This window comes from Ascaphus truei, chromosome 2 (genome assembly GCF_040206685.1).
Source record: "Ascaphus truei isolate aAscTru1 chromosome 2, aAscTru1.hap1, whole genome shotgun sequence".
In the NCBI taxonomy this organism is placed as follows: Eukaryota; Metazoa; Chordata; class Amphibia; order Anura; family Ascaphidae; genus Ascaphus; species Ascaphus truei.
In genome coordinates, this window is record NC_134484.1 from 321,018,778 (window position 1) to 321,040,064 (window position 21,287).

The window sequence follows — 21,287 nt, forward strand, 5'->3', positions numbered from 1 at the left end:
TTTTATTGACTATACTGTACACGTCAAAAAAAAATAAACTCTGTAAATGAGTATCTTCATTTAACATAATTCTAGCTATGTTTTCTTTTCGGGTTTATTTACTAAAGTCTAATAGCCTTTAGCAATTATTAATTGCCATTTAATTAGTGGTCGTTACCCATTGCTAACAGCTCGTGCAGTTTATCTAATGCCATCTTTAGGTCTGGGAATTATCCAATCAATGTTGTAAATAACAAATACAGAATGTTTTGCTTTTTGCAATACCATTAATATCATTATTTGAAATGGCTTGAAAGAAATGCACCAATACTTTTCTATACGTGTCTGGGAGACCAGTTACATCTCTAACTCCCATTTACTATAAGCAAAGTATAAGAAACAAGCAATGAATAATAATGATTGCAACACACTCAAAGTAATTAAATGCCACACAACAATACATTATTTTGCTTATGCGAGTGATAAAATACATTCAATATATTGCCTATATAAAACACTGCTATAATCTTTTCAACAGCCACACAAAATACATAATGATAATAAAAGATTTTTGATAGGGCTATAATAGGACACTTGAAGAAATACTACAGTATAACCTAATATGATTTTAACAATGCAAATTAAGATAAATAAAAGCATAATTATTGGTCAATCGCAGAAATCCATAATATACATTCTGCGCGTTAAATATTTAAGGTTTATTGAGAAAGTTAATGTATCCCCGGCACCATGTGTGATCGGAATGGGTTGTTTGGCCACAACCAAACCGCCACTGGTCCTTTGCTGCCATCATGTCGCCGCTGATAAAACTCACCGCTGGAACACGTCGCCGCTTCTGAGTTCTCCACTGGCATTTCTCCGTGGCCATCTGTAAATGTCCCACCCCTGCTAAGGACACCATTTGTGAATGCGCTTGATAAGCAGGACACTCAGCACAACTGCCGGATCCCGCCAGCGTCGTCAAAAAAATGTTTAATAAATGATTAAAAGTTTAGAATAAATTAATCTTTATATTTTCTTGCGTCAAATTTTTTGAAACCCCCTGTTCTCTCAGGCCCACCCATTCTCGTCGCAAGAAAATGTAAAGATTAATTTATTCTAAACTTTTGATTAGTTATTTTTTTTTTTTAGTTGCTGGCGGGGTCCAGCGGTGTGCGCTATGTCATGCTTATTAGGCGCGTTAACAAATAGCGTGGTTGCAGTGGCAGATATTTAGTGCAGCACCGGGACATTTGAAGATGGCTGAGGAGAAATGACGACGGAGAAATGTGAAGAAGCGGCGAGGTGTCCTGAGGCGAAATGTGAAGCAGCAACGTGTCCCAGCAGCGAGTTTAATCAGTAGCGGCGGAGTGCCAGCTCTGGTTTGGTCGCGGCCAAACATCCTAGACCATGTGTGATAAGCTAACTGAAGTGACTGGAATTTCTGTTTCAGCACAGTGTAAGTAGGCCACCGTGTACGGTTTCCATTTTAGCACCTCTACGTGTGTCATGTGTCATACAAATCTCCATCCTCACGCCTTCAAAACTCCCTCCTCCCTGCTCATAAACTCCCTCTTTGCTCGTAAATTCCCTCATCTATTTTCCAAAATTCCATGCTCCCAAACTCCCTCCTCCATCCTTCAAAACTCCCACCTCCCTCTAACAAATCGTCCTCTTACGAGTTTTGTAGGAGGGAGTTTTGGAGAAGGGTGGAGAGTTTTGAATGATGGAGGACTGAGTCTAGTTGGAGGAAGTTTTGGAGGACAGAGTTTTGGATGAGGAAATTTGGAGGACAGAGGTTGGGAGTTTTGAAGGAGAGGGGGGACGTTTAGAAGAAGCGAGTTTGAGGACAGTGGAGGTAGTTTTGAAGGAGGACAGAAGGCGTTTTGGAGGTGGAACCAGAGGATGTCCTAAAATTGATACTGAATGCTTCCTTGAATACTGTACTACTCCAGAAGCAAAGACATTTCTCAAATTAGGTACTGTATTGAAGGAAGTCTTTTTTTATTTGAACAAATCCAATAATACAGGTTATTTCTGTTATACTGAACATGACTGGAGGTTAGTCCGCCCATACACTGACTTTCAAGTGTCAACACATATGTGTTAACGCACAAGTGTTAACACATATCTAAAAATTATATTTGGCATTTGGATGCCGTATGAAAATATTATGATTTCCCTGAGCAAAATCTTTCAGTAATTTTTTAATGGTAACATGCATAGCGATAAACAAAGTCATGCGGATATTCTAAGGTTCCAAAGGCCAGGTTATTAGATTTAATCCTTCTTGAAAAAGCACATTTTCATCATGACAATCAAATTCAACAACTGTACAAAAGTATCCTTCTGACATAAAGAGGATTGAGAGGCTTACAATGCTGGTTCTCTTCTGGCAAGTGATTCCTACCTTTGTGATGTTTTCTTGTATTTCCTCCTAGAAAAAAAAATCAGGACATGAACATTGGGAAAATCTCTTTAGGTAATGGGATGTTTCATTTTAAGTCATGTTCATGAAAAAGTTACGCCTTCACTGTCAGAAGGGCTGTGAAGCAAAGCATTGGGGTAGCATTAGACATTAGAATATACATACAGTACAGGATAAATTGTACCATAATCCTGAAATCAACGAGGTATATTTTGTTTACTGATACAGATCATAGAAAAAGCAAAAGAAAGAAGTCATAGAAATCAATGTAATGCTTTTAGCAATGTTATATGTGTCATAGATTCAGGTAGGTTAAACAATGATACAGCTATGACCTGCACCATTGGCTACTTTGTGAATGTGGTACAGATGGAGCCAACGTTATTGCAACTTGTGGCACACTGCAGCGGGACGTACACAACACACCAGAGAGGGAAGTGGCAATGGTTTTGAACCAGCCGCGTGTGAGAAATGGTCGGAGCGATCACGTTATTTCACCTGCCGGAGTGCGCCGCAGATTGCAATTACGTTGGCTACATCTGTATTTTGTGATTACAAAATGGGCTATTCATTGAACTGTGATAGTGTCAGTCAGTGCAGTGGTGCTTAAACGTGCATTGAGTTTAATGGGAGTTTTCGTGCCATAGTGCCCTGCTTGATCAGCATTATTGAAATGTAATTAATAACCCCCAAATGTGTCCTACAATGAAGCGATGTGTTGTCATTTTGTGTACCATTTTGTATATTTCTGATACGTTAGCCCCGACCCCTTTCTGCACCCGGCTAATGTATTTTGAATAACGGTTTCTCCTGCGTTGTGTGTGTCCTGCTGCAATGCGCTAGCGGGAGTGATAACGGCTGCTACATCTGTATATAGTGTACTGCAATATGCAATAAATCCCATGAAAACTATTTGATATACAATACTGGTGTATGTTGTTTTATCATTAGTAAAAATGAGGTTGGGTACATCTGTACATTTTGAGTACAACATGAGTAAAAAAAAGGTTGAGATGATAAACCCTTCCATACTGGCCAACATGTGAAAGCTTCCTTTCAGAGTGCTTTGGGATTCAAATGCAGATCATTTCACAGCCATAGAAATGCATTGGGATCACACATGTCAAAGCTTTAATCTGATTCCGAAGGAATACATATACTGTATGGCTAAGACACAGGGCTGTGAAGGAGCTGGGATTAAAAACCAGAATCAGGTCTGACCTTGGGCAAGTCACTTTTACTGCCTCTTATATAGTATAATGCAGTTTTTCCCAACTCCAGTCCTCAAGAAGCCCCAACAGGTCAGGTCTTAAGGATATCCCTGCTCCAGCACAGGTGGCTCAGTCAAAATGACTGAGCCGCTGATTGACCCACCTGGCTGGAGCAGGGATATCCTTAAGACCTGACCTGTTGGGGTTTCCTGAGGGCTGGAGTTGGGAAACACTGGTATAATGTCTATATATTTGCCAGACTAGTACAGAAGCAAAGAAAGATGCTGGCTTGAAAGTAAACATAATACACAGTAAACAGTCACAAGCAGCGAACTCTCTTGCTGTGCCATGGTCTTCTCCAGGTGCTATAGTTCTCCTTGCACCTTATTCAGAGAGCTTTTCTAAAAAAACATTCCAATCAACAGCAGCAACAACTGTATACAGAATTTTAAAGCAATAGTGTGATACCGTAAGAACACTACACATGTATGTATGTATGTCTTTATTTATATAGCGCCATTAATGTACATAGCGCTTCACAGCAGGAATACACGGGACAGTCATATAAAAAACAAATAATACAAATAACAGATCATAAATAAAGTGCTCCAGACATAAAAAAATAACATTTAGGAAGAGGAGTCACTGCTCCGAAGACCTTACAATGTAATTGGTAGGTAAGAAGAACGTACAGAGACAGTAGGAGGGCATTCTGTTAAGTGCGTCTGCAGGGGCAAAGTTTATGTATCATGTGTATAGTATTAGCCACGGTGCTACTCATAGGCTTTGTTAAGCAGGTGTGTTTTAAAGTGGGTCTTAAAGGTGGATAGAGAGGGTGCTAGACGGGTATGTATATAGAGCTTCACAGTTGTAATACACGTAACAATCATATCAATAAAAAATAATACAAATAACAGATCATAGGAGTAAGTGCTTCAGACATAAAAGTAACATTTAGGAAGAGGAGTCCCTGCTCCAAAGAGCTTACAATCTAATTAGTAGGTAGGAAGAACGTACAGAGAGTTTAGGAGGGCATTCTGGTAAGTACGTCTGCAGGGGGCCAAGCTTTATGTATCATGTGTATAGTATTAACCACTTTGTTACTCATATGCTTCTTTAAGCAAGTGTGTTTTAAGGTGGGTCTTAAAGGTGGATAGAGAGGGTGCTAGTCAGGTATTGGGGGGAAGGGCATTCCAGAGGAGTGGAGCAGTCAGTGAGAAAGGTTTAAGGCGGGAGAGGGGTTTAGATACAAAGGGGGTAGAGAGAAGACATCCTTGAGAAGAACGCAAGAGTCGGGATGGTGCATAGCGAGAAATTAGGGCTGAGATGTAAGGAGGGGCAGTGTAAAGCTTTCAAAGTGAGTAGAAGAATTGAGTGTGTGATGTGGGATTTGATAGGAAGCCAAGAGAGTGATTTCAGCTGGGGAAACGCTGAGACAGATTTAGGAAAGAGTAGAGTTATTCTGGTAGCAGTGTTTAGGATAGATTGCAGGGGAGATCGGTGAGAGGCCAAACAGCAGGAGGTTACAGTTATCGAGATGGGAGAGAATGAGGGCTTGTGTCAAAGTTTTAGCAGTGAAGCAACAGAGGAAAGGGCTTATCTTTGTAATATTGCGGAGGAAAAAGGCGACAGGTTTTAGATACGTTTTGAATGTGAGATAGGAGTCGAGTGTGACCCCTAGGAAGCGTGTTTGCGCTACTGGGTGCATGACAGAACTTCCAACAGTAATGTGGAAGGAGGTAGTGGGGCCAGGTTTGGGATGAAATATGAAGAGCTCTATTTTTGACATGTTGCGTTTAAGTCGGCGGAGGCCCATCCAGGATGATATCACAGAGAGACATTCAGAAACTTTGGTCTGTACAGCAGGTGTAAGGTCAGGGGTTAAGAAGTAAATGTGTGTGTCGTCAGCATAGATGTGATATTTGAGCCCAAGAGATGTGTTTAGGTCACCTTGAGAGATAGTGTGTACAGAGAAAAGAGGAGAGGTCCCAGGACAGAGCCCTGGGGTACCCCCACCAAGAGATTGATAGAAGAGGAGGTGTTAGCAGAAGAGACACTGAAAGTACGATAGGAGAGGTAAGAGAAGATCCAGGAAAGAGCTTTGTTATGAATACCAAGAGAATGGAGAATGTGAAGGAGGAGAGGGTGGTCTACGGTATCAAATGCTGCAGAGAGATCGAGTAATATGAGTAGAGTGTAATGATCTCTGTCTTGGCAGCAAGAGGTTTTAGGAGATGGGAGGGAATGGGGTCAAGAGGGCAAGTGGTAGAGTGAGAAGAAGAGATAACAGTGACACATCCTCCTCTATGACAGTGGAAAAGAGTCAAGGAAGGCAGGAGGAGAGTTATGAAGTGGTGGTGGGTGAGAGGAGGAAAAAGAGGGGGTGTTCTGACGTATGGATCCCACCTTTTCCTTAAAATAGTCAGCAAAGACCTGAGGTGAGATGGGGAAGGAGAAGAGGCAGCTGAGGGTGGTCTGAGAAGGGAGTCAAAGACAGAGAAGAGTCAGAGTATGTTAGACTTGTGCATGTTAATTAGTGAAGAAAAGTAGGTTTGTTTAGCCTGAGAGAGGGCAGAGTTGAAACAGGATAGCATAAATTTGTAGTGAAGGAAGTCTGCGAGATTGTGAGATTTCCTCCAGAGGCATTGAGAGGACCGAGTGGACGAAAGCAGCATGCGCGAGTGGGAATTTAGCCAGGGTTTCTGCTTAGAAGAGCGAGAATGGCAGAGAGAAAGCAGGGCAAGCCGATCAAGAGAGTAGGATAGGACAGAGTTGTAGTTCCTGACCAGTTTGTCAGGGTCTGGAGCAAGGCTGAGAGAGGAGAGGGAGGAGCGTAAAGTGGAATCAAAAGCTGGTAAGTTAATAGAGCGCAGGTGTCATATTCTCTAGCCTGCTGTACCTATGCTTTGCCACCGGGACTGCTGCCACTCTAATGTCTTGTTATAGCCTGCAGTACCTAAACTTGTCCACCGGGATTGCTGCTGCTAAACTAGGAACATTCCAGAACCTGTTACCTGACACCTCTGCACCTGTGCTCCACCTCTCAGCCTGCCTATATAAACCTCCCTTTCCTGTTCCTCCTTGCCTGTTTATACTGGTTCCTTAGCACCTGCAAGGTTCTTGTGTTTACTGCTGTGTTAGCTTTTGCTATCATCCTGTTCCAGTTTCCTCGTTGCCGACCTCTGCTTGTTTCCTGACTTCGCTACCTGCCGCCTGCCTCGGACCCCTGCTTGTTACCGGACTTCGCTACCTGCCGCCTGCCTTGGATCTCTGCTTGTGACCCCTACTTCGCTCCCTGCTGTTCCTGCCACTGGGATCCACTTCAGCCGAAGTTCAATCCTTGACAGAATAAACAGGCCCTACCATGGATTCCGCTGGAACAGACCCGACTCAGGCTCAGACACTCCATGACTTGCAACATATCATGGTTGGTTACCAGGAACAACAAAGACACGTGTTTAATCGTCTTGGCCGCTTAGAAGAAAAAGCCGCCACTGCGGAAGCTGAGAATCGTGAACTACGTGCAGCCTTAATTACCTTGTCTGGTCAAAACACTGTGACTGTGCAAACCGCACCCCGTGTAACCCTTCCGGAAAAATTTGGAGGAAAAAGACAATCTTTTCGGGATTTACTTAATCAATGCAGACATGTGTTCAAGCTTCAGCCTACCATCTATAATACCAACGAAGCCCGGGTTGGACTGATCATAACCCTGCTCAAGGATGAGGCCCTTGCTTGGGTCTCCCCTATGTTAGAACAGGATAGCCCACTACTAAGGAACCTGGAGGAGTTTATCGATGCCATGAGTCTTATTTTTGATGACCCAAATCGTAGTGCAACCGCTGAGGCAACTCTGAACAATCTTCGTCAAGGAAGACGCTCGGCAGCTGAGTACGCCGCTGAATTCCGCAGATGGGTTAACGATACTGAGTGGAATGAGGCTGCGCAGAAATATCATTTTCGGCAGGGTCTCTCGGAGCAAGTTAAAGACGAACTAGCCCGGGTGGAGACCCCAGAGAGATTTCAGGACTTTGTCCGTTTATGCATCCAAATTGATCGTAGGCTTACGGAAAGACGATTGGAGAGACAGGGGTTCATGCCAAGCACCCCCGGGTTTAGAGATGTCAGTACCCCAAGACGTTCCAGGGAGACGGAGGAGGAGCCGATGCAAGTAAATACACTGCGGGGACCCATCTCAACCGGGGAAAGGAATAGACGCCGAACAGAAGATCTCTGTTTATATTGCGGAAACGATGGGCACTATCTCGCTGATTGCCCAAACAAGTCCAGGCGGTCTTCTTTCCAGAGCCCTAGAAGAAATCAGCTGCATGCTATTTCAAAAACTGTTCTCTCTGCTTCTCAAAGGAAAGATAACCCTCCTTCGCTACACCCTCACCTCCTGGTTCCTATTATCATCAAGGAAGGAACACATCGTTTTTCAACCACAGTAATGGTCGACTCAGGGGCGGCAGGGAATTTTATGGACATAGAATTCGCCAAGAACAATTCGGTATCATTTGTAGCCAAGGAATCGCCAGAAAGGATGGAAGTCGTTGACGGTTCTCCCTTGAGCTCTGGACCTGTTACCCATGAAACCAGCAACTTAACACTAATCATGGAGCCCAATCACCAGGAGAAGATTTCATTTGGTCTCATTCCATCACCTTTGTTTCCAGTGATTCTGGGAATTCCATGGCTCATGATCCATAACCCACTAATCGACTGGAAGACCAAGACACTCACGTTTCCCTCGGAGCACTGTCAGCTAGCCTGTCTTCCTAAAACTCCTATACCAGAGTGTGTAGGAATACATAAGATTTCCTCGTCTCAAGAAAATCTTCTGCCGGCTCCTTACTCTGAGTTTTTAGATGTGTGTGACAAGAAGAACGCGGATACGCTTCCCCCACATCGCTCTTATGACTGTCCCATTGAATTATTACCGGGTGCTGCTATTCCGTTTGGAAGAATTTATTCCCTCTCAGAACCGGAATTGAAGGTCCTCAATGACTACCTACAGGAGAACCTATCAAAGGGTTTTATCAGACCCTCTACTTCTCCAGCAGGCGCTGCGCTCTTCTTCGTGGGAAAAAAAGACGGTTCTCTACGCCCCTGCATTGACTATCGGGAACTAAATAAGATAACGGTGAAGAACAGGTACCCATTACCTCTGATTCCTGAACTATTGGAAAGAATTCGGTCAGCCAAGATCTTTACCAAATTAGATCTCAGAGGAGCGTATAATTTGGTCCGCATTCGACCCGGTGACGAATGGAAAACAGCCTTCCGAACCCGTTATGGGCACTATGAATATCTGGTGATGCCTTTCGGACTCTGTAATGCCCCTGCTACTTTCCAGCATTTAATCAATGATGTCCTCCGAGAGTTATTGGACCAATTCGTAGTGGCATACCTGGATGACATCCTAGTCTTCTCAGATAACATCATGGATCACCAGAGACATGTCCGAATTGTCCTTGAGCGTCTCCGTAAGTACAATTTATACATCAAGTTAGAAAAATGCGAATTCGAAAAAACCAGCATGCAATTTCTCGGTTACATCATCTCTCCCGAGGGTTTGAGTATGGACCCAGGCAAGATTCAAGCCGTGGTGGAATGGCCAATCCCTCGGAATGAAAAGGACATTCAGAGATTTGTGGGTTTTGCCAATTTCTATAGACGTTTTATTAAAAATTTCTCTGGCATTATTGCCCCAATCACCCAACTCACACGGAAGGAATTCCCCTTCAAATGGTCTCCTAAAGCGGATGCGGCATTCGAACAATTGAAGTCACTCTTCACATCTGCCCCTATCCTCATCCATCCAAATCCAGAATTACCATTCATCTTGGAAGTGGATGCATCCGACTCCGCTGTTGGTGCCATTCTGTCACAAAGAATTGGACCCAAGATGCTCCTTCATCCATGTGCTTTTTATTCATACCAAATGTCAACAGCTGAACGAAATTATGACATCGGAAACAAAGAACTCTTGGCTATAAAAGCTGCATTCTCTGAGTGGAGACATCTACTGGAGGGGGCCAATCATCCAATTACGGTCTTTACGGATCATAGGAACTTAGAATTCATTCGATCCGCAAAGAGACTGTCTGCGCGACAAGCCAGATGGGCTCTCTTCTTTGCAAGATTTCAGTTCCACATCTCCTACCGCCCTGGCTCCAAGAATGGGAAAGCCGACGCCTTGTCACGGTCCTTTCCGAATCCTAGCTCAGACAAAGAGCAAGAAGAAACTATTCTTCCAAAAAGAAATTTTTTGGGCGTCACATTCTCTGCCGATCTCCTCACACGAATAAAGGGAGCCTACTCAAATGACACTTTTCTTAAAAACCCTCCTCCGGAAGCAGAACTATTTCTATGTGATGGTCTCTGGAACTGTAATGATCGTCTGTTCGTTCCTAAGGAGGTAAGATTAGAGGTGCTCCAATTAATGCACGACTCCCGACCCGCGGGTCACCCAGGTGTCCTCAAGACACAGGAACTGTTGTCTCGCTCTTTTTGGTGGCCTAAATTAGCACAAGATGTTAAAGACTATGTCCTCTCCTGTGAAACTTGTGCTAGGACCAAGACCCCTCGAGCATCACCCGTGGGTTTACTGCAGCCTCTTCCGGTTCCAACTCGTCCTTGGGGGTCCATATCAATGGATTTTATTGTTGACCTGCCACGATCAAATGGACATAATACCATCCTGGTAGTGGTGGATCGACTTACAAAGATGGCTCACTTCATTGCAGCACAGAATCTTCCTTCTGCAGACCAGACAGCCAAGTTGATTCTGAAAGAGGTGTTTCGGCTTCACGGGGCTCCTGATGAGATCATATCCGATAGAGGGGTACAATTCACTTCAAAATTTTGGAGGACCTTCTGTTCCTCTCTAGGAATTCGTTTAAATTTATCGTCGGGCTATCATCCACAATCCAATGGCCAAACAGAAAGGACCAATCAGACTTTGGAACAATACTTACGATGTTTTGTTTGTCATCTCCAGGATGACTGGATTGATTTCCTACCATTAGCTGAGTTTTCATACAACAACTCACATCATTCATCGACTCAGAAGAGCCCCTTTTTCTCAAATTATGCATTCCATCCAACTTTTATTCCTCGTTTTCCATCTTCGGGCCCCATTCCGGCAGTTACAGAGAAACTGGAGACTCTGCGAGACATCCAGGAGACCCTCAAAGAGACGCTTCGAGAGACTCAAGTAAAGTACAAAAGAGCAGCAGACCAACACCGCAGACCCTCCCCAGAATTTCAAGTTGGGGATAAAGTCTGGCTTTCTACAAAAAATCTACGTCTAAAGGTTCCAACCATTAAATTGGGCCAAAAATACATCGGGCCATTTCGCATCTCAGCACTAATAAATCCAGTGTCCTTCAGATTAGAGCTTCCTGAGACCATCAAAATACACCCTGTGTTTCACTCTTCTCTGCTGAAACCTTTCCGTGAGAACCCATTTCCTGGACGGAGACTTCCTCCCCCTGAACCCATCCTCGTGGATAACGAAGAGGAATTCATTGTGGAAAGAATTTTGGATTCCAGGTTACACCGAGGGAAACTACAGTACCTGGTTCACTGGGGGGGCTATGGCCCAGAGGAGAGGTCTTGGGAACCCAAAGATTTTGTACATGCTCCGCGACTAGTCAAAGCTTTCCACCGACGATATCCAGACAAGCCTAGCAAGGATCGTCCGGAGAACGCTCTTGGGAGGGGGGAGTAATGTCATATTCTCTAGCCTGCTGTACCTATGCTTTGCCACCGGGACTGCTGCCACTCTAATGTCTTGTTATAGCCTGCAGTACCTAAACTTGTCCACCGGGATTGCTGCTGCTAAACTAGGAACATTCCAGAACCTGTTACCTGACACCTCTGCACCTGTGCTCCACCTCTCAGCCTGCCTATATAAACCTCCCTTTCCTGTTCCTCCTTGCCTGTTTATACTGGTTCCTTAGCACCTGCAAGGTTCTTGTGTTTACTGCTGTGTTAGCTTTTGCTATCATCCTGTTCCAGTTTCCTCGTTGCCGACCTCTGCTTGTTTCCTGACTTCGCTACCTGCCGCCTGCCTCGGACCCCTGCTTGTTACCGGACTTCGCTACCTGCCGCCTGCCTTGGATCTCTGCTTGTGACCCCTACTTCGCTCCCTGCTGTTCCTGCCACTGGGATCCACTTCAGCCGAAGTTCAATCCTTGACAGCAGGTCTCTGCAGAAATAAGGGGTAGATGGAAATGGAGAAGGGGAGAAGCGAGAGAGAGAAAATGAGATGAGGTGATAGTCAGAGAGAGGAAAGGGGGAGATGGAGAAATCAGAGAGAGAAATGTTTTTGAGTGAAAACCAGGTCTAGGATGAGGCAATCCTTGTGGGTGCTGGCAGCAGTCCACTGTTGAAGGCCAAATGAAGAGGTTAGAGAGAGAAAGCGGGAAGCCAGGGGAGAGATTGGTCATCAATATAATAACATACCACCATTATACATTAGATATTAATAATAACTTTATTTCATATAGCGCTTTTCACCTAACGGGATTATGCTTCACAATTACAGTACAGTGCGTGGTACGCCGCGCAAAGGAAATTTTCAGACACAGTTCCTTGCCAGGTGAGTTTAAAATCTATGATTTTGGTGCCTGAGGCACAGAGAGATAAAGTGAGTTTTCCAAGGTCACATGGAGCTGACACTGTGAATTGAACCAGTTTCCCTTGATTCAAACTCATGTGTCATTTGTTTACAGCATCAGTGTCTATATTTACTGAGCCACTCCTTCTAAACTCAAACTCATTGTACATTTAAATTCTGATACACCATTATATAAGTATAAATTAACAGACAACTTACATATTTTTTGCTTACATCCACTTTTCCTATACACTCTTTAGGACAAAGCTCTCTCCTGGCTTTTCTTTAGTGTATCTTTTTTGTATTTCTTTTTCTTCATCTGCTGGTGAACCTCAAAGTCACTTCTGTGACCTCTCCTTTTTTCTATATAACCACTCTCCCTTGTGACCTTATTCATTCATTTGGCTTCAAGTACCCTCTGTATGCAGATGACACACAAGTGTGTACAGTATCTATCCACACCAAACCTTACCTCTGCAGTACTGCCCCAGGTCTCTAACAATCTCACAACAATCTAATTCTATATGATCTTAAACTCAATATGTCAGACTGAGCTGCTCATAATCTTACCTAAATCAAGCCCATTTTTCTACCAATGTTAAATTAATATGTTGATGCACTTAATCCCATCTGTATTATTATATGCCTTATATTGTAGTTGTATTGTAATGTCTATCGGTATCTTTCTATCTATCTATTGATATATATATATATATATATATATAAATATATATATATATATATATTTATATACTTTACCGATCCCTGCTTCATTTTTGCATAGCCAGTAGAATCAACCCCACACTGAGGAGACCCATTAAGGTCAAAATAGTCTATCTATTGGTGGGTTTACTGGCTATGCATCTAAACCCTGGCTGTGCTCAAAGCTGTGACCATGCAGCAAGCTTAAGCCTATAGGGGTACCATGTTGAATTGTTTGAAGCAAAAGGTGGCACTGTGTGCTCATTTGCATGTAAATTCCCAGAATCCCTTGCTGCAGTGAAAGTGCTGTGTGCTGGGTGATAATGGTGAAAGGCGGGGTTGAAGACCTGTCTAAGTCATGAAAATGAGCATACAGTAATATTAACATATGCTCTGACATGCAAATGAACATACAGTAATATTTCCATTTGCTATATTATATATATACATACATGTAGAGGTATCAGTACCGTGTTAGCCGAGCTTCAATAATCAAAAAATAAATAAATAAATGATATCGTTCTGTGGCTAACGAAATGCTTTTATTTGTGTGAGCTTTCGAGATACACTGATCTCTTCTTCCGGCGATGTTACAATGAATGAAGCAAGCAAAAGGTATACTTAACAACAGTGTCTATTGGAATGTTATCTGCGCTAAGTGTCCCGAACAGAGAGACGGTTGCATGAATACAAATTTATGCAACTGTTCGGGACACTTAGCGGTGGCCTAAACAGAGATCGAAATTTTATGAGTCATTACTGACACAAGTGAACTCTCTTCCCATGAGCGCTATAGGCCATGTCTGTACATAGTGTGCTATATGTATGCACACACAGCTGTCTCTTACACATACTAATACTCCTTGTTTTTCCATCCCTATACACCAATAGGGACCACAAAGTATCCACACACACTTTTAGTTGTGCTACTATCTTTCACATTTCAACACCCACCCACACCATTTATATCCACTCCCACTCCACACACACCTTTTGTAAAGCACTGTATATACTGTGGGCTCTCCATTCATTTTTATACACACGCACACACTCTTACATCACTTGCTTTCAGCAACCTTTTGACACCTCTAGCCATATAACACATCCACACCGGGGGAAGGACCAGCACAGATAACATTCCAATAGACACTGTTGTTAAGTATACCTTTTGCTTGCTTCATTCATTGTAACATCGCCGGAAGAAGAGATCAGTGTATCTCAAAAGCTCGCACAAATAAAAGCATTTCGTTAGCCACAGAACGGTATCATCTATTTATTTATTTTTTGATTTTATATATATATATATATATATATATACATATATATATATATATATATATATATATATATATATATATATATATATATATATATATATATATATATATATATATATATAATCCAAAAAAAAATATATATATATATATATATATATTTTAGAGAGAAAACTAGGTATACAGCTCTCTCCAGAGGGGGAGAGAGGGCAGGGTATCTGGTTTTCACTATAAAACTATACATACTGTACAAATAATAAATGAATGCATATTCAAGACAAGAACTACACAACAATGACACAATGTTAGCAATAGGTTAACAAAAACCCAAGCTATTCAAGCATGGCCGTATTCCCACTTACAAGTTAAGATGAGGAGTGGCAGGAAATTTGGACGCCATGACAAAGACACATAGGCACAATGCTGATGGAAAATAGCCTAAATGTGTGTCCCATTAACCTCAAAGTCTACATTTACAGTACTAGAAATCGTCTTGGGAGTGATATGTATCCTACACACCGCTCCTCAGCATCTTTTAAATGACTGTTTATACCAAATAGCCTTCTCCTTAAGATAAATCAACTTCTATTGGGCTAGGTCATAATAAGGAAGATTATGTTAATAGACTGGGGAAATAGCTTGGCAGATGAATTCCCATGAAGCAACATTCTTGATTGGTGTCATTATTTCCACACCTGCGTTTTCTTTACAGCAACACTGATCATATGCAGACAACGTTGCTGATTCTGTTTATGGTTCTGACTCCTATAGCCATCATGTTATGGTAGCAAAAGTAAATAGAGCCGCAGCTGTTACATATTAAATCTCATTTGTAGACGCCCTGCAAAACAACAATTCATAACTATGCATATCTGCATTGTTGTGTTTCCCCAAGTTGTACCCAGATAAAAATTCCATATGTTAAATGCAGTTCAACTTAGTTTAAAAAAAAAAAAAATGTCTCATTCTCTGTTACTTTTCTGTTATAGTTATATAAAATCCCTTTGTGCGGACTTTCGAAAGTGGCCATTTAACTCAACCTACTGTACAGTAGGTCACTGCAACTTTAGAAATGACTTCTTCAGTCTTTCTGCAACTAGGTTTTGTGTCTGTAAGTCAAACACATTATGATACAATTGTATCCAGCGCACTCAATAACTGTGAACAGTTAACTCCAGATAAAATGCTTATATTGTCTCTGTAAGTTCCCCATCAAACCTCTTAGATTGTAAGCTCTCCGGGGCAGGGATTTCCTTTCCTATTATCTGATTTTGCTGCACTTATTGTATTATTATAATCCCTGTACTGTATTCTTTGTGAAGCGCTGAGTACACTTTTGGCGCTATATAAATAAAGACATACAATACAATATTATATTTACTTAATATTTTAAAGCAAACATAAGTATTTGTAAAGTAGGGCCAAGCCAGCCCATGCGTTTTTCTCTGCGCTAGCCCCGCCCTTCATAGCATAATGAATGCTTGACTTTTTTCATCTTCTCTCTCTCCTTCCTCCCTCCCCTGTTTCTCCAGCCTCTCTTTCATTTAAAACCTTATGATGTCATCAATTCTTTCCACCCCTATCTCTTCCAGATTCCTCCTCAGATGGCAACTGACACTCTCTGCTTTCTGTAAAACCTTATAGCGATCTAACTCTCCATATAAAACGAAGTCACCAATCAGCTTTATCTCACGGATGGGCGGACAAAATCATTTTATAATATAGAGAGTCATATGTTCAGAAAACTGGTAAAGTCTCTTTATCCCTTTAAAAAGTAACCACCTTCCAATGAATCCACAAACACTTTAATAAATAAATATAGGGAAAAATCTCAATCAGCAAAATACTTGTATAAGAATGAGAAGGACACCAGTTTTGCCACAGAATCAGAATTGTATTACTCTTAAAAAAAATATATATATATATCAATCCATAATGTACAAAGTGAATTTACAACTTGACCTAATGCATACAGTATAAAGAAAAAAGACGTACATACTGTAGGCTGACACAGTCGCCCAGAGAGACTCAACGTTTTGGGCAGCAGCCCTCTGTCAGACTCTTGACACTCAAATGTTGAGTCTCTCTTGGTGGGTGTGTCAGCTTCTGTAAGTCTTATTTCATTATATTCATTAGGTCAAGTTGTACATTTGCATTGTATGTTTTGGATTGATATATTTTTTGTAAAAGTAATACAATTCTGATACTGGGGCAAGACTCGTGTCCTTCCCATTCTTATACAAGTATTATGATGATTAAGATTTTCCCTATATTTATCTATTATATTGCAAGTCAAACAAAACCATTGAGCTTTTTCTGTTAGGCATTTAGATCTAACTTTGCAAAGCTATTAAACATATAACACCTTCTTTATAGTTGTTTTTATATCATGGACTTCTTTCATTGCCACGCTAATATATTTTATTACTGTAAGTGGTGCAGAATTATCACGGTTGATGAGAGCCTTTGCTATTTAGTTGACAGTTTATGCAGCTTTGTCAAAAGTTACTGTATGCAACTTGTTTCTTCTTTTTTATGACGTTCATTGTACAGTACTAGCTCAGGCTTCTTATTTGCATGAGAAAAATAACAACCTACATACAGGTTGTAAAACAGACACGACACACAGTTAAATTGGAAAAATATATATTTGTATTGACTTGTATACTGTATAATATAATGGTAGTGTGTACTGTATTTTGTATTTTGTTTTGTGGGTTTTTTTTCTTGCTTTTTTTTCTCTTTTTTTCTTCTTTAGTATTATCTAGGGGAGTTGTGCCACTCCCTGATTGTCAATTTTTAGCCCAGTACTCTAATTATATCTATGGCTATTATATTATCATTTGTATATTGTTGAGTGTTCCCTTAGCTTTCTAGAGTACTAGATTTCTTATTTACATGCACATTTTAGAAACTCGGCATTGCCTATCCTTATTTGGAGACGCTCCCCCTAAGGTGGTAACTGAAATTAAGGCACAGCAAATAAATTGCAAGTTAATAAGCTTGTTAAGATAGAAGATTCCCTTGGCTTTTACACTATGATGCAAAGCATATTGCCCATTCAGCATGAATTAATTACCATCATCAGCGCTCAAAACGTGTAACATATTTGCACCTGTCATTTTCAGAAGGCCACTTGTCCATGTTTTTAAAAGATTTTATTTTAGAACCACGGGAGTACTTTTTTTCAACAGATCACTATGTCCTACAGTATATGAGCAGCCAGGCTATGAATGTTCCCAGAATTGATGTATGACCAATCCGTCATTGGACTCACATTGTAAATATATTAAGGCTTCTGGGCTAATTGGAATTGATTATGTAAGTACTGTAGCTCAGGCCACTGCTATACAGCCCAAGGCTTCACTACTGCAATATAGCTCACCTGCATTGTTAACTAAAAATATAATGAAAGAGATAAATATTAAGAGGATTGAAGAGCTTGGGGAGATTTTTTCATTTACCAGTGTTCATGTACAGTAATAAGACAACACACTGATGAGATCAAAGTGTGATTTATTGCTTCACAACACGTATGGATAATGTTTTTTTTCCCCCTCATCTGGGACCTTTCTCAAGGCTTTATAAAACTGAGTGTTATTTTTGTGTGGGGCAAACACTTTAAAAAAGCTATTTGTGATACACTATTTAACACCCACAGTACTAGAGGAGCAAAAAGCAGCCTTTCTTTTGACTTCTAAAGTTAGCTGTGCTAGAGCAAACTTCACAAGTGCTGTATCACCAGCCTAGTTTTTTGTAATTAGGTTTAACCTAACACAGTGCTCCTTACACCAAACCCTACCTCCAAGGCCCAGATCCACAAAGCTTTCTTCAGTCCCTTAACGTGTTGCTAACCAAGCTTACTGTCACGTTAATACTAACAATGTACTGTATGTTCAAAGGAGAATAACATAACGTGAAGTAGTGTTTTCTCCCATAAAAAGCATTAGGTTATCCATAACAGCCATTGGTGATAATCACATGCAAATGATTTGCAAATTAGGTGGTATCCTAAGAGCACATATCTACTAAAGCTGGTTAAGGTTGAAGCGTTGGACTTAACATTCCGTTAGTTAGGTCATATACCTAAAGTTTGTATCACACCCAGACGCTGAAATAGGGCTTTTGTAGTTTCTGGGTGGGTGTAACACCACATCTAGACATCATTTAACTAACATAGCCTTATTTCTCAGAGTTATTTCCCTCACCTCTCCTCTTTTTCTCAACTTGAGTTAAAGACCTTCTTCAGGGCCTGGATCGAGGCAACGCTTAAACATTTAGGCAAAACATTAAAGCAGCATTTCTCCCCCAAATTCGGTTCATTTTAAAAATGTATTACTGTACCTTATTTGAACCAGGAGATCGCCCAGTGGCAAACTGGGGCAATTAAAGCTCCGGTGACCTCTCAATTGCCGAGATATACAATTTTTTCTATTGCCAGTACTTGCCAGGAAAACTTTGGAAGTAGCAATATCATATTAATATGATACTGCATCACAGCTTTCTTATGGCAGCCAGTGTGACGCTGATTACAATGACCATATTACTGTATTTCTATCGAGCTAGAATTCTTGTAAGGGAATTTCAAAATGAAATATCTCAAAAGTCCCCATCACTTGAAAAAGGGCACTTCAGCACCTGGGATCCCTTGTTATAACTAAGCTAAAAGAAAATAGCATATCTCACATCTAACAAACCCATTTGAGTAAATCAACTATTCAATATCCATCTCCTCGTCAGGGACATTTTCATCCCCATTTGAATACATTCAGGTAAATGAATAGGGCTGAAATGTTCAAGGACCAGACATCTTCCCAGCATATTGAATAGGAACAAAAAAAAGCAAGAAAACCGACTTACAGATCTTTTTCCAGGCAAGTGCGTTGAAAAATGTAATAATAATCACTTTTGAATAAACAGCCCACACTGAAAAAACTGAACTCAATGCACATATTGTCGTGACTGGTATCAACATAAATAGGAAAGTAAAACATATATAAAGTCTATTTAAAAATATACTTTTGACCAAACTAAATAGGAGAATTATATAATTTCATCATTATTTATGTACTTATCTATAAAAATGTACAGGAGAAATGCAATAAGGTGCATATATTGACTTATCTTTGAGTATGTTCTTAGTTCAAAGTACGGGTAATAGTTTACAGTAGTTTGCCGTGAGCATAGTGGTCAGGGTTCACAGCTCCAAATGAGAAAGTTCTGGGTTTTCGACTCTGGACTCTCTCACTCTCACTCTCACTCTCACACTCTCTCTCTCTCTCTCTCTCTCTCTCTCTCTCTCTCTCTCTCTCTCTCTCTCTCTCTCTCTCTCTCTCTCTCTCTCTCTCTCTCTCTCTCTCTCTCTCTCTCTCTCTCTCTCTCTCTCTCTCTCTCTCTCTCTCTCTCTCTCTCTCTCTCTCTCTCTCTCTCACTCACTCACTCACTCTCCCTGTCTCTCTTGTCTCTCTCTCCTTTCTTTCTCCTCTCTTTTTCCGATCTCTCTATCCTCTCTCTCTCTTCCATAAAAAGGTTCCGCTGAAACAGGGGTGCTAAGCAACAATATGTCTGCAATTCATTATGATGTCATCAGTATGATGTCACGTGGAGATATATAGCCTCCCAGGTACAAAACCCAGTGGCTAACTTGCTTAGTCGAAATTGTGGATGGAAGATAGGAGGCGGCAAAAGAAATGGCTGTCCTTGCGAGGAGGAAGTAGAGGTGGTTGTTATAGGGAGGGTGAGGGTGTGGGAGGCCAAGGGCAGGGTCCAGACAGGTTTAGGGGTTCTATAGGGGTCACACAGTTCATGGGTGAGAAGTTGGGGTTACACAGGTGATGGGGAGAGGTGTAAGGGATGATGGAGGAGTGTAGGGGGCGCTGAGAGAGGTATAGAGGGCAATAAGGAGGAATGCTATAGGGGGGCAATAAAGAGGAGAGGTGTAGGGGGCGATAAAGAGGAGAGGTGTAGGGGGCGAAAGGGATGAGAGGTGAAGGGGGCACATGTGTTATGGGGGAGAAGTGTATGGGGGCACATGGATGATGAATGTTTAATTAATAACCTTTAAGGTCTGCAAGATCGGCATATGTTACTCCGGATAAAGCTAGTTAAACAGAATGTCAATGGGAAACATTTTGTCATATAAGGTATAGCTATATTCCATTAAAGTAAATGGAAAAATATGGAATCTGGCACCAGAACACTTACTTGATGAACCAGAAGGTTTTTTTTCTGTCAATATTTGCCACACCGTTCTTTGGTCTTCAGTTCAACTTACTGTGTCTAATGTAGCTGAATGTTCGTTGGCTTCCCAAAATGTAACAGCACTATTTGAGTGTTCTAAATAATGAATTGCCCGATTTGAGATCATTCACAAAACTACTATTTCCTAAGGTCTACATAATACATTCATACAAGTGTTTTTGGAAACCATTGCAACAGTTGTTGGATTGGTATTGTACTCTTATGGCCAAATCTGTTTTGCCATAAATTGTTAAATGTTTACACAGGAACTTCATGGACTTAATGACAACACATCCAATGTTTTTGATGCAATGCTTTCTTCCTATGAAGTGTTTCAATGTTTGCAGGAAACTCCGCCAAAAATGTAATATTTGTCTTATCAAATTTTTATTGATGTGTTCCCATTCCAAGCACTTACCGGGTACAACTTTCATAAATATAGTATGAAATGGCATATAGCAGTAATGCATTTTAAGGACAATGGCATTATAATACCAAATTAATATATCTTACACGTGTAATCCTACATACCCATTCAAAAATTATGTTTGGTTTACAAACTAAGGGCCTCATGCAGAGAGCAGCGCAAAAAGGAATCTCGCCATTTGCCGGCGAAAATGGAGCTTTAAACCGCCGGAAAAGGCAAGTTTAAAAAAAAGCGCCATTTTTTTGCTTGAAATTCGCCGCGCGGCTGGAGAGTTTCTAATCTCTCCAGTTTTTTTTTCTGCCGTATGCAGAGAGCCGCGATCGCCATCTAGTGGCTGTTCGCGCCAAAAAAATGGTGCGATTTTCAACATTTTTCCTCTCCACCAAGCAGCTGGCGCTCC

General features: G+C 41.3%; 1 protein-coding gene across 6 annotated transcripts in view; it reads right to left on the reverse strand.

The window, feature by feature from the left end:
• The window catches only part of PDE1C (phosphodiesterase 1C), a 1,267,836-nt gene that overhangs the window by 667,563 nt on the left and 578,986 nt on the right, over positions 1 to 21,287 (reverse strand). The window contains exon 2 of one of the 6 annotated variants that reach the window (XM_075586554.1): positions 2,390 to 2,416. The exons of 4 other annotated variants lie outside the window; for them this stretch is intronic. In XM_075586554.1, coding sequence (XP_075442669.1) covers positions 2,390 to 2,416 — 27 coding nt within the window. Of the gene's footprint in view, positions 1 to 2,356; positions 2,417 to 21,287 lie in introns of all 6 variants that reach the window. One more of the 6 variants, XM_075586555.1, reaches the window with a different exon arrangement.